Source organism: Dipodomys merriami, unplaced genomic scaffold (genome assembly GCF_024711535.1).
Source record: "Dipodomys merriami isolate MVZ:Mamm:240054 unplaced genomic scaffold, mDipMer1.0.p SCAF_34, whole genome shotgun sequence".
Lineage (NCBI taxonomy): Eukaryota > Metazoa > Chordata > Mammalia > Rodentia > Heteromyidae > Dipodomys > Dipodomys merriami.
The window spans coordinates 14,223,330-14,234,477 of NW_027204937.1; the positions used below are offsets into that span (position 1 = coordinate 14,223,330).

An 11,148-nucleotide genomic window follows, 5' to 3' on the forward strand; every position below is an offset into this window, starting at 1 on the left:
TCAGCTGCCTCCAGCCTCTGTGCCTCCTGAAGGTGTCACTGGTACCTTAAATTGAGCATGAACAAAACTGAACTCATTAGGCATTGAACCCAGGACATTGCACATGGTAGACAAGTTCTCTACTATTAAGCTCTACCCCCAGCCTGGTAGTTCTGTTTCCAGGTTTCCGAAGTACCTCCAAACTATGTTCCATAATGGCTGTACTAATTTACATTCCCAGCAACAATATGTAAGTATTCACTTGTTAATTATTATCAAGTACTTTTTATCAAATACTTGCTGTTTTTGTCTGTGATAATATCCATTCTTTATCCTTGGAAAGGGATTGATGATGTAAGAAGTTAGATTTCTTTTATGCTAATTAACCCATTAATTTTCTTTTGTGTTTTTGTACCATAAAACACATTTTTGGTCTTCATGGCCATTCACTGTTCATCAAGAACTTGACTGAGTTAAACGCTAAAGTGAGAAAGTGAGACAGTGAACAAAAAGTTATTTTAAGAAAAGGAATAAAGCTCCTGGTGCTGGTGGCTCATGCCCATAATCCTAGCTACTCAGGAGGCTGAGATCTGAGGATTGTGGTTCAAAGCCAGCATGGGCAAGAAAGTCCATTGAGATTCTGATCTTCAATTAAAAACCAAAAAGCTGGAAGTGGAGGTGGAGCTCAAGTAGACCCCTATACTCGCTCAGGGATGGCACCTAGGCCCTGATTTCAAGCCTCGTCTGGCACCAAAAAAAAAAAAAAAAAAAAAAGGAATAAAGTGAAAACAAACCACACACACAAACACAAAAAACCCTAATCCCTCCACACCTTACCAAACTGTCATGTGATAACAATCCCATGTTTTCTTTGCCAGTCACCCAAGCCAGATACTGGAATCTGTCCTTTCATCACACCCTCACAAAATCAGTTTGTCACTAAATGATGCCTTTTTGTGCCTTAATTCTCTTCTGTCTTTACATACGGTATCTGCCCTATCTCCAGCCACCAGGATGTGTTGCCTGCATAGCTCTACTGCCACAACTCATGGCGTTAGTTGGTCCCTGTCTTACCTCTTCTCATCCATGCTACACAGTTGCCAGTGCCATTTGAAACATGCCTTACAACCCTTCAGTGGCTCCTAGAGGTCAAAGTCTAAGCTCCTCGGTATATTCAAGACCTCATACGCTCTCCAAAGTCCTTCATCTTAATGAGTGACCATTCTCAATCCTGACAACACAGGATATTTTTTGGGGGGGGTCCGGTCGTGGGGCCTGAACTCTGGGCTTGGGCGCTGTCCCTCAGCTCTTCAGCTCAAGGCTAGCGCTCTACCACTTGAGCCACAGCGCCACTTCCAGCTTTTTTCTTTTTGCTTATGTGGTGCTGAGGAATCGAAAGGCATGAAAGGCAAGCGCTCTACCACTGAGCTACCTTCCCAGCCCATAACACAGGATCTTGTTTCATACTTCTCTAACTTTATTCATGCTACTGTTTCTGTCAAAAAGGCTCTGTGCCAGTCTGGGTTTAATCAGAAGAAGGAAACCCACAGGAAAAGTCTAATATGGAAATTTTGTTTTGTTATTTGGGATTGGGGGACAAGTTCTCTTTATGTAGTGCAGGCTGGCCTTGAACTCTCAATTTGCCTGCCTAAGCCTCCTGAGAGCTAGAGTTATAGGCACTTACCACTACACCCAACTAATATAAGAATTTTGAATTGTAATGTGATTGAATAAGATTATCAGAAAAAAATTGAGAGCACCCAGTGTCCCAAATTTAAACATCAGCTAAGCAACAAACATGTTTGTTTTTTTTTTTTTTTTGGTGGGGGGTCCAGTCATGGGGCCTGAACTCTGGGCCTGGGCACTGTCCCTCAGCTCTTCAGCTCAAGGCTAGTGCTCTACCTCTTGAGCCACAGCGTCACTTCCGGCTTTTTTCTTTTTGCTTATGTGGTGCTGAGGAATTGAACCCAGGGCCTCAGGCATGCAAGGCAAGCGCTCTACCACTGAGCCACCTTCCCAGCCCCTATGTGCTAAATCTTGATGTAGCACATGCTTCTCACTGGTCTTGGAATTGCCACAACTAGCCCAATGCAACCATAAGTGTATATATAATGCTGCCAAGAAGCCAAGCGCTGGTAGCTCAGGCCTGTAATCTTAGCCACTCAGGAGGCTGAGACCTGAGGATCACAGTTCAAAGCCAGCCCAGGCAGGAAAGTCTGTGAGACCCTTATCTTCAATTAACCACCAGACAACTAGAAGTAGATCTGTGGTTCAAAGTGGTAGAGCACTAGCCTTGAGCAGAAAAGCTCAGGGACAGCACTCAAGCCCTGAGTTCAAGCCCTACAACTGACCAAAAGCAACAACAACAACAACAAAAATCAACCCTGCAGAGATGGTAGGGGGAGGAAGATAACTGATTTCAGTGTCCCAGTCCCAGGGAAGAAGCAGAGAAAGGAAGAGGAACTCAAAAGTAGTCAGAATGAGCAGTTGGAGGAAAGCATGGAAACCAGGAGAACATGGGATCAAGAAAGTCAAAGGAAGACAGGATTCCAAGGAGGCCTGGCAACATCGAGCATTCCAAGGACTACAAACTGAGAAATAGACTTAAGGTTTAACAGGTGAGGCTGCCAGTGAGCATGACAAAAGCTCTTTCAATGAAGGACGGGTGCAAACAGACAAACAGACATATTCCCCACCTACCCTCTCCCTCTCTCATCACATCATCAATTTTTTTGTGTGTGCCAGTCCTAGGACTTGAAAGGGCCTGGGCAATGTCCCTGAGCTTTTTGCTCAAGGCTAGCGCTCTACCATTTGAGCCACAGTGCTACTTCCAGTTTTTTCTGTTTATGTGGAACTGAGGAATCAGACCGATAGGGCTTTATGAATGCTAGACAAGCACTCTACTACTAAGTCACATTCCCAGCCCATAACATCATTTTTTTGTGTGCCAGTCATGTGGCTTGAACTTAGGGCTTGTGCACTGCCTCTGAGCTTTGTGCACTGTCTCAAGGCTAGTACTCTACCACTTGAGCTACAGCTCCACATTTGGCTTTTTGGTGATTAATTGAAAATAAGAGTTTCATAGACTTTTTTGACCAGCTGGCTTCAAACCATAATCCATAGATCAACCTCCTGAGTAGCTAGGATTACAGGTGTGAGCCACTGGTGCCTGGCACAACATCAATTTTTAAGTGATGGGATGTATTTGAGCCAGTATAAATATGGAAGGAAAGGAGATATAAGATAGGAAAAGATTGAAGAGTGGATAACAGTAAATAATGGGAGCCTGCCTGAGTACAGATGGAGGAATCAATCCAGCTACATGACATTGACTATAGATAGAATAAGATATCAGTATATGAGGGCTATGAGCTTCAGAAAGCCTATAGACCTTCCTAAAATTGTTGACCAGTCTTATGCTTTAGTGACCTTTCTGACACTTTGGAGGGAAGGTACATAGCTTTCACTGAGTTCTTGAAGGACCCCAAAACTCCAACCCAGATTGAGACCCACTCTAGTGGACAACAGGCCATCACCTGACTCAGATTCTTTTAAACCTTTTTTCTGATACTTGACCTTCTACCCAGCCTCTTCTTTCCAAGCTGAGACTTCAGTCAATAATGCTAATCCACATAATTTGTGTCACAGGGCTATCTAGATGGAGACAAGATGGCAATCTCAGACAAGAAAGAATGTCATTGACAAGAGCATCTGTCAGTCCCAGAAGCTTTGGGCAGGGGGCAGCAAGTGGATCTGGAACTATGATTCAATGGAACCATCCAGAAGAAGTGGACTGGGAAGAGAGGTTGAGGTGTTTACTGTAGATAGAAAAGCAGTCATTTCTAAGTTGCCTATAGTTTTCTGTCTTGTAAGACGGATACCCTTTTGAAAACCATGCCCTAGTTCTAGACCACTGAAGAGGAAATATTTGTGGTTTCACAAATATGAAACAGAGACCAGTGTGAATGGCACTACCAGATTCAGGACCCCAGTGAGCATCCTGACGTGATCATATAATAGGTTACTCTGTGAGGTTGGACATGGTGGGGCAGCTCTGCAGTCTGTTCCCTTTGAGGGCTCTGGATTGTTCTGATTTGCAAACAGGCTATTTCTTGTGCAAATGCATTCTGGGAGAGGTTGTTGTTTTCCTCTAGTACTTTGAGATGTTGAGTACAAGCTCTCTAGGGCCTACCATGTATCTTTGAGTTAGGGATAGACTCAGGGACTGGCAATTTGGCCAGTATCAAGAGCCAGCACTTGGAATGGCCTCTCATCTGACCATCTGTGAGCATTTTCAAAGGTGGCCGCCATCATTCTCCTTGGACTAACTCTAAGAGCAGCAATGTACACTGACTGGCAGGACCTAGAGGATGTGGACACTAGGCTAGGCTTCAGTGTCCTTGGCTGGGTGCTCCCTAGCCCAGATCACTCTAGAATTGGTGGAATGTTCTTGCCAGCCCCAAACTTGCAAGATTCTCTTTTGGTTTATTGTATTCTTATTATTATTGGTGTCAGTTCTGGGGCTTGAACTCAGGGCCTGGGCACTGTCCCTGAACTTTTTTTTGCTCAAGGCTAACATTCTTCTACTTGAGCCATAAGGGGAGGGAAAAAAGCTGGCTTTTTCTGAGTAGTTTATGGGAGATAAGAGTCTCACCAACTTTCCTGCCCTGGCTGACTTTGAATCATGATCCTCAGATCTAAGCCTCATGAGTAACTAGGATTACAGGCATGAGCCATGAGCACCTGGCTATTTCCCAGAACTTTTTATGCCCAAAGATAGCGCTCTACCACTTGAGCCACAGCTCTACTTCCAGCTTTTTTGGTGTTTAATTGGTGGTAAGAGTCTCACAGGGGCTGGGAATGTAGCTTAGTGGTAGAGTGCTTGCCTTGAGCTGAAGAGCTGAGGGACAGCACCCAGGCCTAGAGTTCAGGCCCCACAAAAGACAAAAAAAAAAAAAAAAAAAAAAAGGATCTCAGGCATAGTGCCCAGGCCCATGAGTTCAAGCTCCAGGATTGGGTTAAAAAAAAAAGTCTTGCAGACCTTCTTGTCTAAACTGACTTCCAGTTGAGAGCCTCAGATCTCAACTTTCTGAGTAGGATTACAGGTGTGAGCCATTGGCACTCAGCTTTATTTTTATTTTATTTGAGATAAAGGCTCTATATGAAACCCAGACAGGTCCTGACTCAAGATCCTCCTGTCTAAGTCTTTCCAATATTAGTATTATAGGTTACAGATGTGTTCCACCATGTTTGGCTACATGGTGTTGTTTTCTCTGGGGTGTGTGTGTGTGTGTGTGTGAACTTAGGATCTTGAATCTGTTTGGAGGCAGTGAAGGGACAAAGGAGGAAGCACAGGCAGGCAGCTTACCTTCTTGATCCCAAATGGGCCTAGCCTTCGGAGCTCCTGCTGCTCCTCACTAGCTTGGGTTATGGGGCACCTGTACCAAAACAGGCAGGCTCATGGAAAGACTGGAAGAAATTTGTCAGAAGGATTTTTACCCTACCCTCAACCCTGTTTCACTCTGAGGATGCTCTCATCATCCTTTGACCATGGCTTCTGTGCAGATAGCTCTCAAATCCATGCCCAGACCCCCCTCCTCCACTCCAGCCACCATATCCTACTGCCTCCCAACAAGAAGAAAAATCACATGGATCTCTCAAATACAAATGCAAAGGGCATAGAAAAAAAAACTCTCAGTCGGGCTGGGAATGTGGCTTATGGTAGAGTGCTTGCCTAGCATGCATGAAGCCCTAGGTTCAATTCCTCAGTACCACATAAACAGAAAAAACCTGAAGTGGCACTGTGGCCTAAGTGGTAGAGTGCTAGCTTTGAGCAAAAGAAGCTCAGGAACAGTGCCCAGGTCGAGTTCAAGCCCCAGGACTGGCCAAAAAAACAACAATCCCAAAACTCTCAGTGGAATCATTTGGTCTTTGGGAGGTGACTGGGGATTGAGAGGCCAGGGTCAGCACTAATATTCCACGTTTTTTGTTGTTGTTGTTGTTGTTGTTTTTGTTTGTCAGTTGTTGAGCCTGAACTCTGGGCCTGGGTGCTGTCCCTCAGCTCTTCAGCTCAAGGCAAGCACTCTACCACTTGAGCCACAGCACCACTTCTGGCTTTTTCTGCTTATGTGGTGCTGAGGAATTGAGCCTAGGGCCTCATGCATGCAAGGCAAGCACTCTACCACTGAGCCACCTTCCCAGCCCCAGCACTAATATTCCATTCAGATGAAAGTGTGTACCTCTTACCTTTCCATTCTTTTACATACTATTCATAAAATTGTATTTAAATAATTATGCACAGGATTACTTGTCTGTCTCTCCTTGTAGGATTATGTTCTTTTCACTTCTGTGTCCTTAGTACCTACTCAGTATTTATTGGATGAATAAATGAGTATCCTGTTTATCACCCAAACTGTAGGTCCCTTGGGGCCCTCTGTTCTTTCCTGCCTTTGTATCCTCCTGATAAAGCTCCGTGCTTCATTATCCCACACCAGTTTTCCAGTGTACCCTCTTCCTACCCTTGGCCTATCTTCAAATGCTTTCTTGCCCTGGGCTACTTCATGGAATGACGGTAGTGAGCTCCCTGTGCAGGACCATATGCAAGTGGAGGCAGTGTTTGCACTGGTCAGGTGCCTTCAAAACAGTTCCTTGGATGGTAAGCCACTAATCAGTGACAGTGGGGAGGGGCAACACCTGGTTGTCTGTGTCCTCACAAAGCAGGGTCCTCAAGAGTACCACTGCTCACAGAAGGCGCTGTAGTTTCTTTTCCCATGGGCAATACAAAACCTAAGTGCAGAAGGTATGAGGCGGCTTGCAAATACACCTCTGCCACCCACTCGGCTGCCTTCTTGGCTTCCCATCCCAGAGGGGGGCTGAGGCAACAGCAAGAGATCTGGGCCAGGCCTATCATTGCTGAGTCAGTGTGAAATGTGACATTGGCCAAGTCAGGGCACATCTCCATCCAGCCACTCCTACCCATCCCCCACGCCCAGAAAAAGATCTGACAAACCAGCAAGGTAAATAAATAACTTAGAAATAATAATAAATAGGGGTCCAGTTCCCACGAGTAGGTACAAGCTCCAGCACACCAGGCACTTTCAGACATGTGACTGCAATGTGTCTCCTGGAGATTCTGTTCCTCTAGGGCCCGGGGCCATTGCTGGATTCTCCTGAGGATGTGGGTTCCAGGTCCAAGGCCTGACCAGTGCCAGAGTCTGTAAGAAGTCTGTCCTTCGGTCTCCACAGCAGAGTTCTCTGGTGTCTGTAGGGCTGGAATCGCAAGGTGAGCGCTTTGAGGCTGCAGATCCATTGTCTCTTCATCTCTCCAGGGCAGGTGTCTGTCCCTCACCAGGCTGGAACCTCAGCTCCGAGGCCTCCCATCCCTAGCTGCTGGCCCTGGCGAGTCTGGATCCCAGGCCAGGCGGATGCGCGGGTGAAGGCTGAGTCTGCAGGGCCTTGGAGAGCGTTTTCAGCCCAGGCAGCCGCAGGCGGTGGCGGAAAGGCGGTCCACGGTCCTCCAGGTGCTGTTCACGTCCATGAAGGAGACCGCCTCGTAGCGAGTGGGCCGGCAGCAGGGCTGGCTGAGCGGCCGGGAGCCGGGGGGCGGCCGCAGGGCGCCGGCGTCCAGCAGACTGGCCAGGCTCAGGTCGTGCGGGGAGCGCGCGCGGCGGCACGAGCCGCTGCAGAAGCGGAATCGCACCAGCTCGTCCGAGCTGTGGCCCAGGCCGAGCGCGCGCACCGGCACCAGCTGCGAGCGCAGGCGGCAGCTCCGCGCCCCGGCCGCCGGCTGCCGGGCCCCCCGGGTCTCCGCTCGCGCCGCGCGGCCCCCTCGGTGGGCAGCGGCGGGAAGTGACTGCAGCGGGGACTCGGGCGGCGGCGGTGCGGGTTGGGGAGACTGTGGCGGTGGCCGCCGGGTTCTTGCGCCGCACAAACGCGCCGAATGTCCCCCTGGAAGGAGATTGAGTCACACGCGGGGGGCCCTGGCCCAGCCCCATCCCTGGGCCGCCCTCTTGTGCTCCTACCTACCCGGGAGGGGACCGGTGGGGGGCGCCAGCACTGGCGCGGGGCCTTCACGGGTGGCAGGGCTACGGGGTGCAGGGTCCAGAGAGGCCTCGGTGACGCTGCTCAGTAGAGCCAGGGCGGCCAGGGTTGGCCACAGGGCAGGCTGCGCAAGAGACCAACCAAGTGGAGCGTCAGGGAGGAAGAAGATGGCACCGGGCCGGGGCTGCGGAGGGAGGAACTCAGGGAGGGGCTATTTTCAGTCGAGATCAGAGATGGGCGCGGGCTCCTACTTGGGTGGCCGGAGTCCGGGAAGAGCTTAGATTCAAGAATAATGGGTGCACTGCTTCTTGGAGCCCAGGGAAAGAATCTCCTGGACTCACGGCCCTTCCAGATAAGCCCTGTTCCTTCTTTGTGCTTCGTTCCAGCCTCCTTGACTATTTCCCCTCTCACATCTGACCCCTGACCAGGTCCCATCTTCTTCCTTCCCCAATCAAATCACCCTCTCTTGATACCAGCTGGGATTTGCTGGGAAAAATCACTCACCTGTCGATTAGGCAAGGGACAGTAGGGTCTCCAAGCTGTGTGGTCTCCAAGTCCAAGTTCCATCTCTAGCAACACCAGGAGCTCCCATCAGCCTTTGTTGACATGTTTCCCAACCCTCCTCTTGATGTGGTTTGCAAACTGAGGGATGAGTTATCTTTTGGGGAGATCATCCTTCCACCTAAGTGTCTCTAAGCTAGGAGATTTGGGTAGCTAGATTCAAACTCAGCAGAAGTAGTTGCATTGAGAACCTTACTTATGTGTAACATGGAGCTATTTCCTCTTTCACAACTTCATGAGGTAAATGGTTTAATTTCTTTTTTCCAGATTAGCAAACAAGACTAGAAGAAGGTCAGAGATTGTCTAAGGTCACAAGTGTAGAGCCACATAGCAGAACATTTCTGCTCTGTGGTGTAGGCCTGGAGCTTCCAGGACTAGCTGGCCACTCTAGGTCCTACATCGAGCCTTTACATCACAGGGAAGGAAGCAAAGGCCTGGGGAATTAAGAGTGTCTGATGGTCACTCTGAGGGTTATTTAATGGCAGTAAAGCCTGTGTAACTTGCTCCTTTGTCATTTCTATTCTGGACCACTTCTGCCCTCTTTTCTTTTTTTTTTTTTTTTTTGGGTCCGGTCGTGGGGCCTGAACTCTGGGCCTGGGCGCTGTCCCTCAGCTCTTCAGCTCAAGGCTAGCGCTCTACCACTTGAGCCACAGCACCACTTCCAGCTTTTTTCTTATGTGGTGCTGAGGAATAGAACCCAGGGCCTCATGCATGCAAGGCAAGCGCTCTACCACTGAGCCACCTTCCCAGCCCCTGCCCTCTTTTCTAATTACAGATGTCTCTTAGAAGCCAGATTACTGGGGTGGATGGTCCATCTGAAAACACAAGGACTGTGCCATGACTTCTGATGGCCACCGGGGGGCAGAGTCTGCCAGTCCGTGCAGAACTCAAAGGGGGAGGTGGGCTTTAAAAGTACCCTCAGAGCTCTCAGGTCTCAGCCTCTTCCCCTCCCTCTCCCTCCCCCACCCCAGAGAGCCAGCCAACCCTCCGTAGCAGCCTGGCTGTAAAGCTGAGTTACTCTCAGAGCTGATTCAGGCCTGCCATCTCCTGTAGGGCCCAGCCTTGTGCTTCGTTTCCCCCACCAACCATCCTTCCCCATACCAGCTAGCCTGCTTGAGTGCTGCCAGCTTTTGTGAGCCCCACTGGCCTGCGCTCTCAAGCCTTGGGGACCCCCCAAGCCATGAGGCCTCCTTAGCTAGCCTCCTCCTTGTGGGTCACAGCACACAGAATGGCTGCACATCTGTGGGACAGACCGCCCACTTCCTGTAGTAAATGGTCCCCCAGGGCCAGGTGCGTGCCTGTTGGCTAACTGGACTCAGGCCGGGGACCGACCTGAGGGATGGAGGGCAGGCCAGGCCAGGCCAGGCAGCCTCTGCGCTAGGGGGCGCCCAGGAGCACGTCGTTCTTCGTGCCTGCCAGGCCGGCTGCCGGGTCCTCCCGCGGTGGCCATCCCGCTCCCCGGCCCACTACTCACCACGGGGGGTCCCGCACGAGGTTTCTTCTAGGCGCCTTTCCTGGGGCCAGTGCTCGACTTCCTCCGGCAGCTCGGGTGGCTCATGCCCAGGGCTGTGCACCTGGCGGCACCTCTTCTAGCCCAAAGTGAGGCCGCGGCAGCCGGTCGGTGCCCTGCAGTGGCAGCGGAGCAGCAGGGCTAGCACAGTCTAACCCGGGGACTGGAAGGGCTGGGAGGGGCGGAGGGCTGTGCTGAGAGGGCCCGGGAGAGGGAGGATGAGAGCGAGAGGAGGAAGGCCGTCCTGTCCCTTCCCCCGGCCCCGGGAGCGTCCACTTTGGGGGTGGGCAAACGGCGGGCTTACCTCGGGCGCGGGGCTCCGAGCCCCAGTGGCAGCCAGGGCTGGGGCCCGAGGGACTGGCTGCTGGCGGGGCCCGCGGGCCGTGTCTGGGGGCCGAGCCCAGCTCCATCCCTTAGCAGCCTCCTGCCTGCCGCCGTCCGGTGTCAAATTCCAGCGCCGGCGTCACCGGATCCCGGGGTGGGGCCCAGGGCGCTCCCGCCCCGCCCCACCTTTCAGGGCTCACCTGGCCTCCTCACCCACCGGATCCGGCCCCCACTGGCTGGCCTGGGTCCCCCGGGTGGGAGGAGAGCGCGGGCTGCGGACGGAGACCGGGAGTTGGGAGGGAGTTTGTGGACTCGCGAAGTAGGGGGGCCCGTGCCCAGGGCAGGCCGGGCTGGCTGCCGCGCAGACGGGGGTGCTGCCCCGCAGGACGGCCGCGCTCCCGGGACCCCCGCTTGCCCATCTCTCAGGAGATGGCGCATCTGACCCCCGCTCCCCGGGCGGCCCATCTTTACCAATGTGTACTAGGGCTTTCCGGATTCGGGTCTGGTTGTCCCGCCGCCCCAGCCAGTGGGAGGGCAGCCGGCAAGGCCACGGTCTCTGCGGTGTAGTGAAGGCGGCACGGGTGGGAAGCCCGAGGCCAGGCAGCGTGATTTCAGGCGCCTGATTACGGCAATGCAGCAGGTGTCTGGAGGGTTAGCGGAGTCCTGTGGCCCTGAAGGGCCCACCAAGGAGTCTGGCTTTATCCCAAAGATGCTGCAGACCACTGAAGAGGTCT

The 11,148-nt window shown here is 51.6% G+C and overlaps 1 protein-coding gene across 1 annotated transcript; it reads right to left on the reverse strand.

Moving 5' to 3' along the window:
• Window positions 1–7,369: 7,369 nt before the first annotated feature.
• LOC138803265 (artemin-like) lies at window positions 7,370–10,531 on the reverse strand. The gene is made up of 5 exons (XM_069987086.1): window positions 10,395–10,531; window positions 10,055–10,206; window positions 8,524–8,588; window positions 8,005–8,143; window positions 7,370–7,926 (listed from the first exon to the last, which is right to left on the reverse strand). The coding sequence occupies exons 3-5, from the start codon at window positions 8,584–8,586 to the stop codon at window positions 7,448–7,450; spliced, it is 681 nt and encodes a 226-aa protein (XP_069843187.1). The 5' UTR covers window positions 8,587–8,588; window positions 10,055–10,206; window positions 10,395–10,531; the 3' UTR covers window positions 7,370–7,447.
• Window positions 10,532–11,148: the final 617 nt, after the last annotated feature.